Below are 23,554 nucleotides of genomic sequence, written 5' to 3' on the forward strand. Positions count from 1 at the left end.
CCATTTATGGTTGCTAAGGAGTTTTCTATTTTATATGATATCAAACCTTTAAACGCGTTTTTTTCCGTTTTAAAATTTTAATATAGATGTTACATTTTTGCTCATAACTTTGGATAGGGTTTAGCTAGAGCAATAATTTTTGCATCATTTTAAAGCAGGATATTATACCTTTTTAAATATCACACTCAAAACTTAAAATTTTATACATGTGACTGGTTTTGGTCAGATGGGTCACAAATGTTATCGAAAAACAAAATGAAACTTGACTTAAACATGTCTAACATAAATAACACTAACTCAGAGAGTTTTTAGGTTAAGGAGTCGTCCATAAATTACGTCACGCTCAAAAGGGGAGGGGGTAAGTTGTTTTGTCACGATTCATACAAAAACTGCTACTGAAGTGTTACGATTTTGTGACAAGATGGGGGGGGGGGGTCAAAAACGGTCAAAAATTGCGTGACGCAATTTATGGACGATCCTTAAGTCAGTAACACAACGCTATTAAGCGATGATTTTCAGAATAATAACTTTTACAAATGAAACTAATGCATCTATATATATAAGTCAAGTGTTTATAATTAATAATAGCATATACTTAATTATAGCGCTTTTGTTAATCTACGTTAGTGACGAGTAAGGCTGTCAAAAATCTCAAAATGCTTGCCCGGGTACCCGTTGAACGAACGGGTTGGTACCCCGGTACCCGTTAAAAAACAATATTTTTTATAAAATTTGTACTTATAAAAAATAAAAAACAATAAAAACGTCTCAATCAATGATGTCATTCATTTAAAATTTTACTTAAGTCTAAACTTTATTGTACATTAAGTGTCCAGGTAACACAACTCCCAATAACGGTTTGGAAAAACTAAAACGGCTACTTTTTCGGTTACATGTCCAGCAGTTGAAAAAGCGCATTCTGCTGGCACCGAAGTTGCAGGTATGCACATGATTTGTGAGCCAAAATAGAAAGCTTTGGGTAACATTTGGTGTTACCTCTCCAAAACTCTAAGATATTTCCGTTGACAGTCAATGGCGTTTCCGAAAGGTAAGACGCCAATTCATCCATATGTCCAAACCCTACGTTGACTGTGCACAGCAATGCTAGTTCATCAAAAATATTTTCCTTCGGTCCGGTTCTAAATGATCCCGTGCTCGTATTGGCATCGGTTCTTCCGCTACTACTTCTATATTTTCTTCCAATACTGGCATAACAATAGCTTCCATTTCTGCTCTAATGGCGGAGTATGTTTCATTTCAAATAGGGTCATCAAAAAATTTTAAAAGCTTATAACGTGGATCTAATACAGATGCTCTTGGTCCAGGTAATATACTGAATCCTTCGTATAATATCGCTTTGTTATTTCAGTAGCAATGAGATTTCTGCAATTATAGGCAGCAGTGTATTCGTTTGGTTTTGATGCTCGAACATTTTTCAGAACAATAGACAACAGTGGGTAAACTAATGACTACGAAGGATATTTCTGACCAGATGACATAGTTGTTACCTGCTTTAATGGTTTCAGAATGGGTATAATGGCTTGTGCAAGCAACCAGTTTTCATCCGTCATTTGTAGAGTTGACGCATTTCTTTTTGTTGTAAAATTTCAATCAGACAACACGGCTCCAATCACCCAACGTCGCTTCACTAATCGCTCTAACATGTCCAACGTGGAATTCCATCGAGTAGAGCAGTCTATGATGACTTCCAATATTTTTTCATTATCGTTAGATCTCAGTGCTGCTTGTTTGTTACGCAATTCCTGCATTGCTAACGTACTTCGCTTAAAGTGTACCGCCAATTGCCTTGCAGTTCAAATCATATTCAAAATTGCTGGAAGTTTTAGACCAGCTCCAATGGCTCACTATAACATGTGAGCAAAACAGCGCTTATCCGGCCATTCATCAAGAAAGTCCATTGCTCGGTTTATATTTGAGCCGTTACCATGGACTGTAGCAGCAATTTTCTGATCAGGAATTCGCCACTCATCAGCAGTATCCTGCAAGTAAATACTGATGTTTTCTACAGTGTGCCGTTCAGGACATTCTCGTGTCTGCAAGATTGCAAATTCCAGCTCCCATTCCGTGTTAACCCAATGCACAGATACACACATATATGCAATGTTTTGATTACTAGTCCACATGTCCGTTGTAAAAGCTACAAACTGTACCTTACCTAATTTCAGTTTCAGTGACTTGACTGTCTCGTTGTATCTATTCTTTATCAGTTTTGTGGTAGTCGAAAAAGTTTTAACAACATAGTCTGGACCTATATATTTCAACAAGCTAAGGAATCCATTACCTTCAATTAAACTTATTGGGTGTGCATCACGAACAATGAAGTCTGCTATTTTCTGATCCAAAACTAATTCTTTTTCTTTCGTCATTTTTTTTTTAATGTTTTTAAAACTTAAAGCATAAAGAAGAAAGAATAACAACTAGCTTTTACAAAACTTTAATTGGTTACAAATTGATGAAATTTTATTATAACATTTTATTTTTACAAAACTTTAATTGGTTACAAATTGATGAAATTTTATTATAACATTTTATTTTTACAAAACTTTAATTGGTTACAAATTGATGAAATTTTATTATAACATTTTATTTTTACAAAACTTTAATTGGTTACAAATTGATGAAATTTTATTATAACATTTTATTTTTACAAAACTTTAATTGGTTACAAATTGATGAAATTTTATTATAACATTTTATTTTTACAAAACTTTAATTGGTTACAAATTGATGAAATTTTATTATAACATTTTATTTTTACAAAACTTTAATTGGTTACAAATTGATGAAATTTTATTATAACATTTTATTTTTACAAAACTTTAATTGGTTACAAATTGATGAAATTTTATTATAACATTTTATTTTTACAAAACTTTAATTGGTTACAAATTGATGAAATTTTATTATAACATTTTATTTTTACAAAACTTTAATTGGTTACAAATTGATGAAATTTTATTATAACATTTTATTTTTACAAAACTTTAATTGGTTACAAATTGATGAAATTTTATTATAACATTTTATTTTTACAAAACTTTAATTGGTTACAAATTGATGAAATTTTATTATAACATTTTATTTTTACAAAACTTTAATTGGTTACAAATTGATGAAATTTTATTATAACATTTTATTTTTACAAAACTTTAATTGGTTACAAATTGATGAAATTTTATTATAACATTTTATTTTTACAAAACTTTAATTGGTTACAAATTGATGAAATTTAATTATAACATTTTATTTTTACAAAACTTTAATTGGTTACAAATTGATGAAATTTTATTATAACATTTTATTTTTACAAAACTTTAATTGGTTACAAATTGATGAAATTTTATTATAACATTTTATTTTTACAAAACTTTAATTGGTTACAAATTGATGAAATTTTATTATAACATTTTATTTTTACAAAACTTTAATTGGTTACAAATTGATGAAATTTTATTATAACATTTTATTTTTACAAAACTTTAATTGGTTACAAATTGATGAAATTTTATTATAACATTTTATTTTTACAAAACTTTAATTGGTTACAAATTGATGAAATTTAATTATAACATTTTATTTTTACAAAACTTTAATTGGTTACAAATTGATGAAATTTTATTATAACATTTTATTTTTAACATTTTATTTATTTACAATAAACTTACTGCGCACACTTAAAAAAACTTCTTTTTACAAAATTTTTTTTTCGAAAAACTGTATACCTTTTTAATAAGAAACTGAAAACATTTTATACATAATATGCTTAACTGAAACTTGGGTTTTTTTTGAAAGATCTTCGAGATAATTCTACTCTCCATCTTCTAGGTTTTCATACAATTTTGTCATAGAGACATACTAATAAACAAGTTAGAGGAGTTCCGATAAACATAGCACATAAAGTTAAGAATAAAAGGTGGGTTTCCAAATCAGAAACTCAAATAGCTTTCTGAACGTTTTTGTTTCTTTTTTCAAAAATTCTAACGGTGATAAAGAAATCAGAACTATTTCTTCAAGATCTGATTTTAAATATCAATTTCATATTGTTAAATTGTTTTATTTCAATTAATGATTAAAAACTTAAAAAAAAATAATTAGAATTAACAATTTGTAAATTGAACAATTTTTTTTTTTTTGCATGGACAATGGTTACCCGTCATTCGATAATGCTGCCCGGTCAGTAACCAACAGGCGGTTACCCGGGCACCCGTCGACAGTCTTAGTGACGAGCATGTGTTGTTCAACTTATGGGTAAGCATAAATAGTCTGAAAATTTTTAATATACATCACTATATATAAACAAAACTTTAAATTAAGACAATATAATGTAATATTACAGACAAATTACAAATTCTTCCGCGTTTAGAACTCAAAAATATACAATATTTAAAATTTGATAATTTTAATATAAAGTTTGTTAACATCAAACAAAAAAGCATTAACATTAATATATTTTTCTTTAAAAAAAAATTTGATTTTATACATTTTCATATGTACTAGTTTTTACATTTCCAACTAATATGTGAAATAACGTGTCTGCTGAAAATAGAAGAGTTTTGCTCTAAGATTCATTAAATTTTGCAAATTTAAAAACGAAAATATAAACCAGACTTTCTGCTTACAATTTTTAAAAGATTATTTAAATAAAATGTCTTATATTAGCTTTTATTAAATTCAACGTTTAACATGTTATTTATAAAATAAAACAATAGACTTAATTCGCTTCTTTTTTAATCAAAGTTTTAAATTTTTTTTTCCTTTTTTGATCTTCTTTTTTTCATTGCCTTAGCTTTTCGAATTTTTTTTGAATTCTTTTTCTTCTTTACGACAGGAAAAGCTTTAAATAAAAAATTGATAACTTAATTAATAACAAACAATTAATTAAGCATAAAAAGCTAAAATAACAGTAAACAGAACATATTTTTTTATTAATAACTCCTTTATTTTGTTTGCTATATTATTTAATATTTGCAAGTATTATTCAAGTATTTATGTCAAAAAATAAAAGCGTAGATATTATTTTAATGTATGTTATACATAGAATGCGTGATCGTTTACGTACGTAATAAAGACAAAATTAGCTTATAATATTTACTTATATTAATTAGCTATTTATTAATTAGCTTAATAAAGAACGTAATAAAGACAAAATTAGCTTATAATATTTACTTATATTAGTTAGCAATTTATTAATTAGCTTATAATATCTAGCTTACAATATCTATATTATCTACTTACTTTGGGGTGGAGGTGGTGGAGTTTCTGGAGGAACAGACTCAACAATTGGAGGTGGAGCCTCAGTTGTTATTGGTTCTGGCTCTTCAACTGGAACCTCTTCAACTACTGGCAATACTGTAGTAGTTGTGGTTGCCTGATCTTCACTATCATCTTCATCGCTATCGTCAGTTTCTACTGGTGGGGTTGGTGGAACTTGTGGGACTGTTGGTGGAACTTCCGGAGTAGTAACTGGTGGAGTAGGTGCTGGATCTATTGGTTCAACGCCTTCGGGATAAACTGATGGTGGACAAGGTGCCCAATCATTAGGCCAATAGTTTGGAAAAGGATAATCAGCTGGAAGCACGTAATCTTTTGGCCATCCAAAATAAGGAGGCCAAGGATAATCCGGCCAGTTAGAAGGTTCTGGAGGACCCTGACAACACACACCGTTATCTGGACATTGAACTTGGGCAGTAGATGGATTGCAACCTTTGTCAGCGCAAGTCCAACCCTCTTCATAACAAAAGCTTGATGGTCCGTTGCAGAGCAGAGTACAACATTTGTTTATTCCGCACACGTTTGATGCAACTTCTCCTTCAACTGTTTCGTTACATTGTTGCTTGCATACTGAAGCTGCCCCACTAGGATCACAAGCGTAGATGATTTCGCTGTACCCAGATACTAAAAACAAAACTTATACTTTCAATAAGATTTTCAATTAAGTAGTCATTCATACCCCAAAACAAGCATATTGTTAGTATTAATCATATATATGCGCACCAGTAATCCGCTTAATAGTATACTATCTTTACGTTACTATTGTTACTATCGTTTACTACCGTTACTATTGTTGACTATTAACAAAACAGTATTTAAAACTGTCTAAAAACGCACTTTAGCGCGTTAAAGAGTTACGCGAACAAGCAAAACTCTAGCAAACAAGTTGATAGCACAAATGTCACTTTAAATACAACTTGTAAATAAAAAATTATTTGTTTAGCAATCCTTACCTGCGAATGTTACCAACAACCCAAAAACCAAATGGTTTCTCAACATTTTTTTTCTTTCTAGACCAAAAGGAAACATACTCTATATAATATATCTTATTAGTATAAAAAAAATAAAATAGCAATCAATAATTAATAAGTTAATTATAACTTAATTAGTTAAAAAAGATAAAGCTTTTTTTCAATTGGAAAATCTAAAAAAAAACAAAATTCTCACTTATACTAATAAAAATGATTTTAGTTTTTTCTCATTTACACTTCGATTAAAAAAATATTAAACTAATTTCTAAAGTGAAAGCATGCGTGAGAAGGATGCTCAAATACTTCATTTCTAGCAATGGGCACGACATGCAACAGAGCGAAACATTCTCTGTCGGATATTAACACATCAAAAAACAAAAAACCAAATCAAGAAACTGATTTTACTTTTATATAAATCGTGGCAACCATAAAACAATTGAAACCTGAACTGATTGGGACTATAATTATTATTATAATAATAAAAAATTTAATTTAAATAAATATTAAAGATAAAGTTTCTTTTTTCTATATCTTATCTAAAACTGTTTAATATTATTTTTTTTAGATTATTATCTAATTTTTTTAGCCAACAGGAGGCACAGTTTAAAATTTCTGACGCATGAAGTGTGCATTTTTAGTAGGCAAAGAAAGTCACATTTTCGGCATTTATGTTTCAATTGAGTGAACTACCCAAACTTTATTGTTAACCCGAAAGTTACATTTATTATATTTTTGAGTTGCAATAGAAACTTAAAAAAAATATTTAGGGTTTTTTCCTGGAACCATTTTTTGGGTTGCCTTATAAAATTCTCACGTTAGAAATTTCTGTTCAAAAACTAAAAAACCAAACTATTTAATAAAACAAGCAACCTAAAGTTACAAACTCTAACAACTGCAGTTGTGGCGCTGTGGTTCGCATTCTGGTTCAGAACTTGAGGTTCGAGGTTTGGCGCGACATTGTTTGGTTGTTAGGTTAAATGCTGCTCCGTGAAAAGACCGTAAGGATTTCTTGGAACACCTTGATAATCAAAAAAAACACCCAACTCATTTTGCTGCATTCCTAATATTGCAAAATGAGGTGATTCTAGTAAGCTTAAGTTGACAGTCTTCAGAAATTATTCTACAAGCTATGAAAATATTTGTTTTAATTATAGAATATATAGAGAGCAAACATACCAACAATATACCCATGATTACAAATACCAACAAATTACCCATGATTAGGAGTTTCGCAAAACAAAGTATTTTCAAAACATTCGTCATCTTGCCTTGTGTACCCCTATATATATATATATATATATATATATATATATATATATATATATATATATATATATATATATATATATATATATATATATATATATATATATATATATATATATATATATATATATATATATATATATATACATATATATATATATATATATATATATATATATATATATATATATATATATATATATATATATATATATATATATATATATATATATATATATATATATATATATATATAGTATTGTGAAAAAGTTAAGAGCCACTAAATTAAAAAAAATATTTTTTTCAAATGAAATTAATTTTTATTGTAAAAATAATAGACTTTTTTTTCAAACATATTGAATAGAATATGAGAAAAAAGAAGATTTTTTTTTTAAATTGAGTAATAGAACATTTAAAAATAAGGATTAAACATTATGTGTTAATTTTTTTAAATATTTTTTTTGTGAAAAAGTTAAAAACCACAAAGAATTTCTAGTGCTTAATGCGGCGGAGACGTCTTTTTTAAATTTATTTTTACCAGTTCATTAATAGAATATTTGTTTAAATATTATATTAATAACCTGAGTCATTACCAAAAAACCAATAAAAGTTTAAAAAAAAAATTTAATTTCGCACGAAAAAAATTCTTTTCTTTTGAAAAAATGAGCAGAAAAGCTATTACCTATGAAGGTCGTGTAAAAGTGGTGCATTTTCACCAGGAAGGTAAAACCGCTCGTGAAATTGGAAAAATAATAAAACGATCACATAGTTTGGTGCAAATAATCATCAAAAAATTCAAAGAGACGAAATATTACGTTGATTGCCATCGTTCTGGAAAACCGCGTTTTACGACATCCAATGATGATCGCCTTTTAATCAGGTTGGTAAAAAATTGAACCATGCTGTCGCATGAATTAAGAAAGGAATAGAAGCTTTCAAATGGACGTCAAGCATCGGCATCACTTGTGCGCAGGAAACTAATAGCATAACATATGTTATGGAAAAAAGCTGTTTTAAAACCGCGACTTACCAAACAACATATAAAAAAGCGAAAAGAAGTTTGCCAAAGCGTTAAAGAATGATTTAAAGAAAAATGGAGGACATTAATGTAATGTATATTTAAATTATTTGATGGTCAACTCAACTCTATTTTTTACGTCGATATATTAAATAACAACTTGTTACCACCAATTGATGCACTTAAGCAAAGCGTTCCGTTCATTTTTCAGCAAGACAATGCACCATGTCACCGGATTAAAATTGTCTCTGAATGGTTTGAAAGCAAAATATTGAGCGTCTAACTTGGCCACCAAATAGCCCAGACCAAAATTGCGTTAAGAATCTTTGGAGTTGGCTCGATAAAAAGATTGCAAAGAAAGCACCAAGGAACCCTGAGGAGTTGCGCAATATTTTGCCAATATTACTTGGAAATGTTCCCAAACATATTTTAGAGATCGTATAAGTCGTATAAATGAGTGCTTAGAAATTCATCGTAGAATTACGTGGTATTAGGTAAAAGTTACCATTTTTTGTTCTGTGGTTCTTAACTTTTTCGAAATCTTTTTAAAATAAAAATTATCAATAAAACTTAAAAATTTTTTTTTATTTGTTTAAAAGTTTTTGTCATAATTATTATTTTTTATTTTGTTTTTCTATTTTCTAAAGGTTATTATTATTCTTTTTATTTTTACCAGAAAAATATATTGATTAAATAAAAATTTAAAAATAAAAATGAATATATATATATATATATATATATATATATATATATATATATATATATATATATATATATATATATATATATATATATATATATATATATATATATATATATATATATATATATATATATGTATATATGTAGTTTTTTCTCGTAATCAACAAATCAATAAACAGATAAGTTAAATCAATCAACGATAATCTTTTCTCCTAACTATAACTCTGCTATTTACAAATTTTTCCTCAATATACAGTATTGTGAAAAAGTTAAGAACCACAAAATAAAAAAATTTTTTTTTTTCAAATAAATTTAATTAATTTTTATTCTATAGATAATAAAATAGTCTTTTTTTTTCAAACATATTAAATATAGCATGAGAAAAAAAAAAAATTTTTTTTTTTTGAAAGTTAGTTAATAGAACCTATAAAAAATAAGGATTAAATATTATGTGTTGATTTTTTTTTATTTTTTTTTTGTGAAAAAGTTAAGAACCACAAAGAATTTTTTGAGCTAAATGCGACGGAAACGTCTTTTTAAATTTATTTTTCCCTTTTTTTTTAAATATTCTTCTAATGACCTGAGTTATTACCAAAGAACCAATGAAAACATTTGAAAAAATCAATTTTTTTAAATACTTTTAAAAAAAGTATTTAATTTCATACAAAAAAAAATTCTTTCCTTTTGAAAAAATGAGCAGAAAAGCTATTACCTATGAAGATCGTGTAAAAGTGGTGCATTTTCACCAGGAAGGTAAATCCGCTCGCGAAATTGGAAGAATAGTAAAGCGATCACATAGTTCGGTGCTAACAATCATCAAAAGATTCAAAGAGAAGAAATCTACATCGATCGCCATCGTTCTGGAAGACCGCGTTTGACGACACCCAATGATGATCGCCTTTTAATCAGGTTAGCAAAGAAAAATCGAACCATGCCGTCGCATGAATTAAGAAGGGAATGGAAGCTTTCAAATGGACGTCAAGCCTCGGCATCACTTGTGCGTAGTAAACTATTAGCTAACAATATGTTATGGAAAAAAGCTGTTCTAAAACCGCGACTTACCAAACGACATATAAAAAAGCGAAAAGAATTTTGCCAAAGCGTCAAAGAATGGTCAAAGAATCAAACAAAAATGGAGGACAGTAATGTTCAGTGATGAGATGAATATCGAGGTTGATAACCGAAAAAACCGAATTATGATTCGCAGGCAGCCTTCAGAAAAATATAATCACGATTGTATCGTTCAAAGAACAAAACAAGGTAGCGGGTCGGTTGGAATATGGTGCTGCATGACATATTATGGTCTCGGTATGTTTAAATTATTTGATGGTCGACTCAACTCTACTTATTATGTTGATATTTTAAATAACAACTTGTTACCGTCAATTGATGCACTTGAGCAAAGCCTTCCGTTCATTTTTCAGCAAGACAATGCACCATGTCACAGGGCTAAAATTGTCTCTGAATGGTTCGAAAGTAAAAATATTGAGCGTCTAACTTGGCCACCAAATAGCCCAGATCTAAATTGCATTGAAAATCTTTGGAGTTGGCTTGATAAAGAGATTGCCAAGAAAGCACCAAGGAGCCTTGAGGAGTTGCGCAATATTTTACCAGCAATAATTGGAAATGTTCCCAAACATATTTTAGAGAATTTAATAGACTCAATGCCAAATCGTATAAATGAGTGCTTAAAAATTCATGGTAGAATTACGCGGTATTAGGTGGTAAAAATTATCGTTTTTTATTCTGTGGTTCTTAACTTTTTCACAATTTTTTTAAAATAAAAATTACCTATAAAACTTCAAATACATTTTTTATATTTGTTTAAAAGTTTTTATCACTATTATTATTTTTTATTTTGTTTGTCTATTTTCTAAAATTTATTATTATTATTCTTTTTACCAGAAAAATATATTCGGTTAAAAAAAAAATTTAAAAATAAAAATAAATTATGATATGTTTTTTTTGTGGTTCTTAACTTTTTCACAATACTGTATATACTCTATGCTTTTCCTAAAATATCCTTCAAAACACCGTCATAAATCACCGCAAAAACATATTTACAATTATTATTGGTAAAAACTATTAAAGCTATTAAATCTCTAACGTCATTAAATGTTCTAGAACTTTCCGGAATTACACTCCTCCTTGATCCTTACGGATCATCCAAATAGCAATCAAAGTATTTCGAAGGCATGCGCCGTTCCCAACCACTCCATCGCAAAAGCATGTCGATTTCTTGGGGTCTATCTTCAGCTTCGACATTTTCCTCGTTCGTCTCATCTTTAACTTGCTCTCCTTGATTTTTAGCGTTCTCTAGACCAATTTCAGTATTCATCTCTATTTCCACATCAGGGATAGTGCAGGACTGAGTATCATTTCGAGGTCTAACGTGTTTCACATGACGCGGAATGCCGTTCACTTCTACGATTTGTTTCGACGCATTCCGAGTTATCGTAGCTGGTTGCCACTTTGTATAGCACCTCGCATTTGGTGGTTTCAGCCAGACTTTATCGCCGATTCGAAACCTCTTGTTCGTGACATTTTGCGCAGGAAGATTCTCTTTTCCCAATCCTTTCACACCAATGGTATAACTGTATATTTTGTCCATCGGACTTGCACCATTTTTGTCGGCTGAGACATTGTACCAATATAGTGCTTCCGGTATCGACATTTTCGATCGTTCTGCTATATTCTTGATCGTACGGTGGTTTCCTTCTACAATTCCATTTCCTTCAGGATAATAAGCGGTTCTAAATCTAATTTGTACTCCCCAACTATCAAGGAAACTCCTTATCTCTTTAGTTTTAAATGTCGGCTCATTGTCAGTCAATATTTCAGACGGTGCTCCACGTTAACAAAAAATAAGACGGAGTATTCAGACTATGGCAAGACTTCCGTATGAGCTTGATAATTGTCGCCACAACGCGTATTTTGAAGGTCCGCAATCAATAAGACTCAAAAACTTGTCAGTGCCATAATGCGTGATGTCCATGGCCAATCTCTCCCAGTTTCCTTCAACATCCAATTTCCCTTTTTCCCACCGTATTGGCGCTGGATCTATTGACTGACATGGTTCGCAACTTTTTATCACATTTCGAACATCGTTTTCAGTAGCAGTCGGAATTGCTTTAGAACAAAGTTTAACGTTCGATTCACTCCGAAATGTCCAATTCTTAGGTGTATATCGGAAATAGATTCAGCCTTCGTAGCTACGATTCCCATACAACTATTCCGACACTCTGGCACAGTCAGTTTGTTGAGCCATCTGCTGCGAACTTTTGTTAATGCGTCAGCCAAATTATCTTTAGAAGGAATGAGTTTTACCTCAACGCTAACATTGTATTCTTCAATTAGCTGTTGCAACACGCTCTGTCTTCTTCGAATCAGCATTTCACCCGTCGCTTTTGATCTCAACCTTGATTTTCCTGTAAGGGCGTCAGAAACCCAGTGGAATACTGTCACGGAATCGGTAAAAACAGTCACTTTCTTCAGCTTCCACATCAGAGCCATATTCATTCCACGTATCACAGCGTCTAATTCTGCCTTGTTTATATGAATATCAGACGTTTCTTTTCGCAGCCATGTTGCATTCTCCACAGTAGTTTCCCCAACTTGAATAAAAGCGACCATCGCTAAAGAACTGGCATCAACCCACACTTTTCCCTCATCACCACACACAGCCCAATCACCACAAGCAGGCTCGCAACGTCCACCTCAGCAAATTCTTCTTTAAGCACCCACTTAACGTTCTCATCTCAAATTTCATTGTCCCAACCCTTCGTCAGACTGACAGCTTTCCTCTTCAAGAGACTACAAATCACTCGCAGCCAACCACACACGGGTAAATGTCCTACCAACTGTCCACAGATTGAAAACACAACTCTCCTGGTTAACTTTTGCGAGATAGCATCAACTCGATTCCCTCTGGACCACATCAGTTTGTTACCAACCTTGCGCACACACAATCCTAACACACGAACTCCATCATTACCAATCTGCTCACCTTCTTTACTTTCTAAACCATATTTTAAAAAATGCCTCTTGACATAATCAAGACTCACCACACTCTCGTCTACGAAAATGTCGTCAACATAAGCGGACGTTCCACTCTTCACTAATTCGTCTTGATCAATGACGGCACTCACAACGGATTTCATGATCATTGGCGCAACGTTCAATCCGAAACCAAGTTGTGTCAAACAATACCTTTTATTTCAAAACACCACTGTTTGGAAGGGCCAAAGAGATTTATCAGTTTTTAGTTGAAGATAAGCGTTGCGTAAATCAATAATTGCTGGTTTGTTACCCATTCTTCTCCATTCTCTAAGCTTTTCGACACACACATCTGCATCTCTCGTGTATGTCTCAATGAAATCGTTAGCTTCTCTCCAGTCCAGAACTGGTCGGATTTTGTGGTCTTTGTTTCTTTGAATGACAGCCATTAAAGGAATCTGCCCTTTGGGCGGCCCCAATTCATTTTCGTCATACTCTAACAGCCACTTCCGATCAATCCAATCCTGTAGTTCGTTTTCATAGTCTGCTCTAGCGTGTTGTGGAATTCCGTACTGTGCCACTTTATTGCGCAATTGGTCGGGGCTTTCTCCATCTCTCCATTTCCATTTGACTCTCCATTCAACACCATTAAAAACTGCTTCGTGATCTTTCTTTTTTATTTCGATTTTCTTAACTTTGTCCTTGTTCAAAGCCGATGCTCCACAGTAACTCAATCCGAACTTCGCTTTTCCCAAAGGAGAAATGGATACTCCTCCTAGTAATTTAATGGAACTCATTCCGAGCATCATATCAACTCCAAACGGTTGGAAGTCCACTAAAATAACTTCATCACGTGCTAATGCCATCAACCTCAAGAATCACGACCGCTGACCCAGTGCACTGATGATCTTTTCTTTCAAACGTTACTACCTTTTGAGAGTTTGAGTACCTACATTGACTTTTGGGCAGGAATTTTTTATTCAAAATCGTCTTCAAACATCCTGTGTCCACTAAAGCTGTCGCAACCATACCGTTAACTTTTAAACGAATAACAGATAATGCGCTTATTCCACCGTTGTTCAGGAGCGAGGTAGCGCAGATTCCTCGCTCCTGCAATCGTTTCCCTGCAGCTTCCAGCATTTCGATGCAGTGTGTCCTTCCTCACCACATTTAAAACATCTAACAGTCTTCGGTGACAAGTTCTTCGCAAGCAAACAATTCTTTGCAATGTGATTCAAACCTTTGCAGTTGTAACACACTAACGCGGTTTTTGTAGCATGGCGTCTAGATACAGCGCCAACAGCGTCACTGTCAATCACATTTGCACAGTTCAAAGCAGCTCTCACTCTGGGTAGCATTATATCAATCGGGTCCATTACGGCTCGAAATCTTGATGATAAAACTTCTGGCAAACCAACAACAAACGCCAAACGCACAGACTCCTCTGATAATTTAGCAAGATAGGCTAATCGTCTTAAATCAGCCAAAAACACGTCGACTTTTTCTCCGTCACATAATTTTCGTTTTGTAAACAGTTCATATGCAGTATAGGCATCTACAGAAAACGCCGCTAATAACACACGGTCGACTTCCACAACATCTTTTTTATCTTCCGCGGTTAAAGCATCGTACACTGCATAAGCAGCTTCTCTGAGAAGAATCGGAAAAAGTAGTTCAAGCTTTAAGTTCTGAATTTCAGCAATCACTTTCGTTCGTTGAATCCAAACAGCAGCATCCGAAGTGCCATCATACGTTTCAAACATATCAAATAATCTCATACTTGGTTCCATGCCCGGCTAGCTTGTAGTTTTTTCTCGTAATCAACAAATCACTAAACAGATAAATTAAATCAATAAACGATAATCTTTTCTCCTAACTAAAACTCTGCTTTTTACAAATTTTTCCTCAATATATATACTCTATGCTTTTCCTAAAATATCCTTCAAAACACCGTCATAAATCACCGCAAAAACATATTTACAATTATTATTGGTAAAAACTATTAAAGCTATTAAATCTCTAACGTCATTAAATGCTCTAGAACTTTCCGGAATTACAATATATATGTATATATGTATAAATATATATGTATATATATTTATATGTATATATATATATATGTATACATATATATATATGTATATATATATGTATATATATATATGTATATATATATATGTATATATATATATGTATATATATATATATATTATATATATATATATATATATATATATATATATATATATATATATATATATATATATATATACACACTAAAAAAAAAAGGTAGAAATTTCTACCTTAGGGTAGGATATGTGATATACCTTTAGTAAGGCATAACCCTCTACCCCCCAGGGAAGAAAATTATATTAAAAACAATTATTTGTCATACAATTTTCTAACTTAAAGGTATAATTTTCTACCTTATAAGGTAGAAAATTATACCTTACTAAGGGTATATCACATAACCTTAACTAAAAATTTCTACCTTTAATTTTTAGTGTGTATATATATATATATATATATATATATATATATATATATATATATATATATATATATATATATATGTATGTATGTATATATATTAGGGTGGAGCAATTTTTAAAATTTTTGAAATTTGATTTGCCTGAGCAGCAAATCAATATCTTTTGGTGAAAAAAGAACCTTACTCTTTTTTTTTTTAGTTTAGATGAGTTCTTGAGGTTCCTCTTTGGATTCTAAATTTTTGATGGGTCATAATATTGTTTAAATTTTTTTTTTCTAAACTATATCAACTTGATACTTAAAAGAAGCAAAATAATATGCTGATTTTGAAAATAGTATTTGTTTTTATTAAAAAATTAAAATTAAAAAAGTAGAGTTGTTTTTTTCATTAAAAACCCCCGTCCTCAACAAAACGGGGGTTTTAAGTTATATTTTTGCAAGTATTTTTTTCACTAAAAAATGTTTTTAATAAAATTATTATTTATGAAACAAGCATTTTTTTCTGCTTTTTTTGAGTCCAAGGTTGATATGGTTTAGAAAAAAAACTTCAAAAATATTAGGACCTGTCAAGAATTTAAATTCCAAAGAGGACCAAGATCTCATCAAAATCAAGATCAAGATCATCATCAAGATCTCATCAAGATCAAGATCAAGATCTCATCAAAATCAAGATCAAGATCTCATCAAAATGAAAAAATATTTTTTTACTTTTATCTTATAATTAATAGACATTGATTCGTGCCTCAGTAATATTGGTTTTTAAACTTTTTTTTTTTTGCTATGAAAATCGCTCCACTCTAATATATATGTATATATAGGTATATATATGTATATATATATATATATATATATATATATATATATATATATATATATATATATATATATATATATACATATATATGTATATATACGCAGGGCCGCCGAGAGGAGGAGGAGGGAGGCGAAAGGTACAGTTTGTCCCGTGAAGCAGATATCCAAGGTGCACTAAATGAAAAGAAGGTATCTAAAAAAAAGGGTTCATTATCAACAATATAAGGAAATTTTGATAAAAGGGCGCCAATCAGGGTTGCTGTCTCAGGCGGCGTGACGTCTCTCAGCGGCCCTGTATATACGTAAAACTGTTAGTCTAGGGAGTTTAGGCAATATTTATAGCGAATGTAAATATTTTTAATATTAAATGCATTATATTCCTTATTATATTTCATTTTCAAAATTGTTTCAACCACCTCTGTAGCTTATTTCGTTCCAAAGATATACGTGTTTTAATATTTTCAATTCATAGACTTTTTATGAAATATTTTCTTAAAGTACGTACGCCAAAAATTTTGAAATTTGACCCCCTCCCCCCTGTTGCCATGCGTACTTTAATATCCCCCCCCCCCCCTTAAAAGTACGTACGTTTCTCTAATCCCCCCCTCAAATATCCCCCCCCCATCCCTCCTTTTTCTTTTTCTCAATAAAAAATTTTAATTAAAAACAAAAACAAAAACGGAGGGTACCTTAGATACTTTATACGACCCCAAAGCTCTTTGTTTGCGCATTTTAAAAACGTATTTAAGTATATGTGCAAATAATAATTTAAATAAATTTAAAATTTATTGAAGGTAAGTGTGTATTTGGGCGAGAGGTTAATGCGGCGGCAATAGTCGACGGAGATAGTCCAGCAATAGTCCAGGTTTGATTCCCGGTGAAATCCATGTTAATCTTTTTTTGTTTTAATAACGAATTAAATGTAAATAAACTATACTTAAGGTGGACGTTTTTTTCAGGCACTCCTCTTTAGTAAGTAAAAAACGAGTCTAACGTGAGATCAGTAATATTGAAAACAAAGGGTACAACCCAGTGGGAGGGGGCAACAGCAAATTTTGTGCCCTTTTGCTAATTTAAGAAGCTTTTTATTTTAGCAAAACCTAGCGGTCAAATTTGGAAGATTTTGAGACGCCATTGACACGTTTTTTTTGGGGGTGACTCCGTCCCATCACCACGGCCCTCAGGTCTTACTCAGGGCCAGTATATAAGGGCGGGCATGTGTGCATGGGCCCCCTCAGGATTTTTTGATGTTCCAGATAGAACACTTTCACACATCGTGCAAACTTAAGTTTGTTAATATGCCAAATGAGGTGGCCTTGCAAAAAATTTGGATGGCGGAGGCCTGGGAACAAAAAGCCCTAAAGCGTTTGCCTCCACCCTTCCCTGCCCAAACGTGAGGGAAATATGTAGCAAAATTTTTAATTTTAACATCTAAAACTAAATTTAAATTTATCGACAGATTTTAATTTTTGTAGAAAAATATTGTAAATTACAAAAAAGTTATGACCATGCAAAATTTACACCCCTCTCATTTTGGGGGTCGGGAGGGTAAGCGTTTTAAGGCTTTTTGTTCACATGCCTTCACCATCCCGATATTTTGCAAGGCCTCCTCATTTGGCATAGGTATAAACAAACTTAAGTTATGAGTTTGCACAATGTGTGAAAGTGTCCTATCTGGAACATCAAAAATATCTGAGGGCGCCCATACATGTGTGTGCATAGAGGAAAACTATACCCCTACTCCATATACTATACATCTTTTTATGTTGGCAAACTAGAATCTTTAGTCAGAATGTAACTTTTCTATTGATTAGCTGGTTAATTGTGATAAATTAGAAAATCGAAGTACGTACTTTTAAATTGAACCCTCCCCCCCCCTCCCATACGCTTTCGTACGCTTTTTGAAGACCTCCCCCCTATGAGCGTACGTACTTTATGGACGACCCCTAATCTCGTTAAATTTTTGGCACCCAAAAAAAAACGTTTTTCTTTTTTTTTTATGCATAAAAAGTTGCGTAAACTAACTTATAATAAAATTTTATTAGAAATTAAATTGTAAATCCAAATTATTTGAACAATTTATAAGTAGAATTTTTTGGAGGGTTAACGCAGACGTACCATGAAATAGTCAATTAACAGTATAATATGTTTGAATATGTTTTAAATTTTTTTATACAAAATAAATTTTCAAATGTTTTAATTTATAATACGTTAAGCGTAACAAAACTTTGATGATAAATATTAACTTAAATTATTTTCAAAATACGTACAAAATAAACATAAATCTAAAATTTATTTTTACATAGACAAAAAAGATTTTAGTAAACGACTTGTTAATAATTTCAGTATTATTATAAATTCAAAAAGAGATTTAACCGCTTAGTCTACTGCTTCGACTAATTTATTGTTTTCAGCACCTACGATAATATTTTATGGATAAATTTATCGTAGATAAAAGATCTACGATAAATTTCTATTTTTTAATGGGGTAAGGGCTTTTAACTTTTTTGAAAATTTTGAAAACAATGAATGAAAAATTCGTTGAATTGTTCTATTTTATTGTGTTTGGCTTTATTTGATTGTGTACTCTCAAGTCCATAATTGAAGGGGGGGAGGAGGCGTTTATTAATTTTTGAGAAACTTTGCCACCCACCCTAAGCTTATTAAGACCCCCCTCCCGTTTATTAACTTTTACTTGTTATTAACAAAAAAATGATATCTAAAAACTAAAAAGAAAAATTAGTGAAAATCAGCTTTAAAAATTAAAAAATATATACTAGTTACTGATAAGTAATAAGACTTTCAGTGTAAATTCTGACCCCCCCCCCTCCCGGTTTATTAAATCTTGACTTAACTCCCCACCCCCACCCACACTTTTATTACCCCCCTCCCTCTTGTATTAGGAAATTGAGAGTACATAGATTAACAGATATGAAATTAACATAAATTAACATTCATTGAAATAAACAGTCATAATAACATAGATTAACAGTCATGGAAATACTTATACGGATTATCTATCTATTTGTCTTGAATTTTTTAAAGATGTCTTAAATCGTTTTTTCTTTGAAATAAATTATCGCACTATTAATGTACCCAAGTTTGACTATATGTTGCAAATTATTTGAACACAGAAATTTCAATATTCAAAATTCATTCAAAACTTTGCAGACATCATATCTGTAAATTTATGCAATTTTATACATAATTTGCCTTGGCTATTCCGTTCATAAGTTAGACAAAATTGTCTAACTTATTTAACGAAGTGCACCAACGAGAAGGTAAGCCATAGGACTTTGCACTCCATCAGTGAGCTGTCATGTTGCCTAAGGTTAGCCCTTCGTTTCTAGATACTTTCCTTTACTTGATAGGCAGTTCATGTAAAAGTAATAATAAATTAGCCTAAGGTTATAGTATTTTTGCATAAGCTTTTTTTTTTTTTAATGATAATGTGCAGTTATGCTGCAAATAAACAACAACAAATAAAAAAAATTGGTACAGATAAACATATCAGATATGATTCATACTATTTATAAAGATAAAAACCACTGAACTCAAATGCAGTAAAAACACTTTATTGGAACATAACAATAAAATAAATAAGATTAATATATACTATAACATTATTCTAAACTTACATTAAATAAAATTACCTTGCAATCCTAGCTACAAAGAATAAGATCACCTTTTTCAAAATCAATTAATAAAGGAAATGGCCATACTTCATCAGGTTCGTTATCATACTTAGAAGGTATGTAGTTTGTCTACCATTTAATTGATCAATTTGAACCACTTGCGCACGTTCCTAAGATACTTCATGAGCATCTTCTTCTCTAACACGATGTTGTATAGAAAAACCTACAAAATCAGATGGATTGTTAATAAATTTTGATGAGTGCTTTTTTTGTTGCTCTATTAATTTGTTTAGTCTTGCATCTTGAATTTTTTCCATTATTTCTTTTTTTTTTGTTTTCAACAGCTGCATCACATATTTTACGAGGTTTAAAATTATTACTTATATTAGTTAAAGATTGTTTGTTTGGTGTTAAATTTGCTTGAATAACAATAAGAAGATTTTGATATAATTCCTCTGAAGACAAGTTTATTCTTTTGCTTCCTTCTACCTTTGTTTTACAAAAAAGTTTTTTGTCACAATCGACATCTAAGATTATGCGATAAAAATTAAGTTGAGCAAGGAGTACTTTTGATTTCAATGGCTCTTCTATTTTAGAAACTGTTTCCTCTGCTTCCTCTAATGATATCCATGCCCTTACATTTAAATTTATCAAATAATTACAAGCTGCAACTTTTTTATGTTGTAGTTTAATTTCTTCTCGATTTTTTTCTTCTTGCTTTGCTAGAAGGTGCATAGCTTTATTTTTTTTTAAGAGCTTCTTTTCTTTCATCATATTTGCTTTTCATTAATGTTACTTTAGTTCTTGAATATTCAAGTAATTGTTTTCTTTCTTCATCTGTTTTACCATTAAGCCATTCTAATGTTTGGCTCTGAGACCACATTGTCAAAGCCTGGATAGTTTGAACATTTGTATTGGGTTTTGCGCGAACCATTAAATCAAAAATGGCAAAGTCACTTTCTGATGCTTTGTTAGTGACAGGGACATCAGAAGCAGCTTCAGAAACTGAGTTAGATGGATTCCAATATTTACCACCTGGTAACTGATCAGCAAACTGACGTTCCAAAATAACAAGAATCGCATGGAAAATAATTTCAAGTGATTGCACAGTTAAAGAATCATGCTTATGGTATTTCTGAGTACCATCACCATGCAAACAATTGCCTATATTAGAGTTTTTATTTGTCAAATTATTTTCAAGAATTGCTTCAGCAACTTGAAATTGACCTAAAATTGAAGCTTGCTGCATTAACCTATATTTTACAGCAGCTGATGGTAGCCTAGATATGTTCTTTTTTCTGGTTTGTTTAATACTACTTTTATGACTCCGTTGACACTATTCATACTCACATTCATTGAAAGAAGTTTCATGATAGTTTCTCGAATGTCATCGCTGTATCTGCCATCTTCAAATGTTATTACGTCATCTAACAAAGAAACCAATTTTTGAAGTTCTTGATTCTCCTCGTTTAAAATGTTTGTCTTATTACATAACGAAACAACTTCATCCTCTAAACTTATAACATCTTTCATATTGCATTCATTAATATAGTTGGTTTTATTTTGCAAAATAATTTTTAAATGACTCACTTTTTTCTGCAGCTTTATTTTCTCATTTTTTAATTCAGAAATGTTTATATCGGAATTTTCAAGAACTGAAATCTTCTCTTTTTTTTTTTAATTGCGATATTTTATATTTTGTTTCATTTTTTAATGAATTTATTTCATTTTTTTTAATTTCCAGTTGAGTATTACAATATTTTATTTTTTTATTCAAATTTCTAACATTACATGATTTATTTTTGGACTTTAATAGTTCTAATTTGTTTCAATAATATTGAGCTTTTCTTCTTTTTTACAATAAAGTTTTTTAACATTGCTTAGTTCACTTTCAATTAAAGAGTTTTTTGAAATAAGTATTTGCAGATTGCTTGATATATCTTCAAAATCCTTTAGATGCCTAAAATAATCCAATTCTAAATCCATCATCAATTCAAGTTTCCTTTTTAAATTTTTATTTTCTTCTTTGAGCATTTTGGTTTCACTGATAAGGATTGTTTCTTTACAAACTTCAGAACTAGTAGATGTATTATTAGGAACATTTGTCACAGGTGGAATAAAGGCTTCACTTAATAACAAATCCAACTTTTTATTTTTGCGTTGTTTCTTTAATTTTCTGATATTATCAACTAATCTACTTATCTTTGCAGCTAATTGTTTTTCATAGCAGAGGAGCTGAGCATTAAAATCACTGCAAAATTTACAATATAATGCATTGTTAGAGGAGTCTTTTAACGTTAAATACCAATTATAAATTTCTTCATTAAACATTTTATCTAAACTATTTTTTCATAAATCAAGTCAAGAAAATATATAAATTTAAATCAATCTAAACATAATACCTAAATTGATATCCAAAAAATTAATGAACTATAAGGTTATTTATTTATAAAAACAATCATTGTTTTGATAAATAAATAACCTTATAGTTAATCAAATTTATTGATATCAATTTAGGTATGATGTTAAGATTCACAGTTACAATGAAAGTAAGTTTTAAATAATATACACAATGTTATATATAAAACTTACAGATAAGTTAAAATAATAAGAAACTTAATGATAAATATACAGATGATTTAATTAACAACACTTTAAAACTTTTTATCTACTTATCAGTAAATAAACAGTTTTATTTATTTACTGACTACAAATTTTTACCTAAATATAAAATTAGAAACAAATTACTTCACTGAAGTAATTTGTTTCTAATTTTATATTTAGTTTATATTTACTGAGGTCTTCAGTAAATGATTTAATAAATCTTTTTTGAAAGTTAATAATAAATACTTATCAAAAAGGTTCAGCTAAATATATCAACCAAAATCATACTAAATCAATATCAGCATTAATGCACAAAAATGTATGTATAATAATGTTCAATAAAAATAACAGATCTTTTTTTCGATATGGAAGATTGAATGGTAGAGTAACTAACAATTAGTTAAGCGCAGTGCGCTTAATTAAACGGGGGTATTTCTAAAAATCACTTTAAAGAAAACAAAAAACCCACCCTATATAATTTTTTTTTTGGCGCAATTTTTTAGAAAAAATATTTTGTAGTTTTTAGACGTAAATTATATTTTCCGTGAAAATTCACGGAAATTAAAAAGCAATTTTGGCTATTTTCCGTGAAAATGACGTATTTCTGAGTTAACCAATGAACGTTTAAAAAATTAAAGAATATAGGAGACCAGTATTGTAGTGTATGAATATTTATAATATACTTACAATCGATTTATGTAGGATTAATTTTAATATCCATTGACATATATTGTCAATCAAAATTAAAATCGATTGAGATATATTGT

The 23,554-nt window shown here is 30.3% G+C and overlaps 1 protein-coding gene across 2 annotated transcripts; it reads right to left on the reverse strand.

The window, feature by feature from the left end:
* Positions 1-4,330: 4,330 nt before the first annotated feature.
* On the reverse strand, positions 4,331-6,576 carry LOC100212198 (nematocyst expressed protein 4). 2 transcript variants are annotated; one of them, XM_065800451.1, is made up of 4 exons: positions 6,460-6,576; positions 6,246-6,302; positions 5,257-5,916; positions 4,331-4,855 (listed from the first exon to the last, which is right to left on the reverse strand). In XM_065800451.1, exons 2-4 carry the CDS (start codon positions 6,289-6,291, stop codon positions 4,761-4,763), a joined length of 801 nt encoding a protein of 266 aa, XP_065656523.1. In that variant the 5' UTR covers positions 6,292-6,302; positions 6,460-6,576; the 3' UTR covers positions 4,331-4,760. The 2 variants fall into 2 exon arrangements, with proteins under 2 accessions (XP_065656523.1, XP_065656524.1); XM_065800452.1 differs by having other exon boundaries at positions 6,246-6,298; positions 6,460-6,566.
* Positions 6,577-23,554: the final 16,978 nt, after the last annotated feature.

Source organism: Hydra vulgaris, chromosome 06 (genome assembly GCF_038396675.1).
Source record: "Hydra vulgaris chromosome 06, alternate assembly HydraT2T_AEP".
NCBI classification, from domain to species: Eukaryota; Metazoa; Cnidaria; class Hydrozoa; order Anthoathecata; family Hydridae; genus Hydra; species Hydra vulgaris.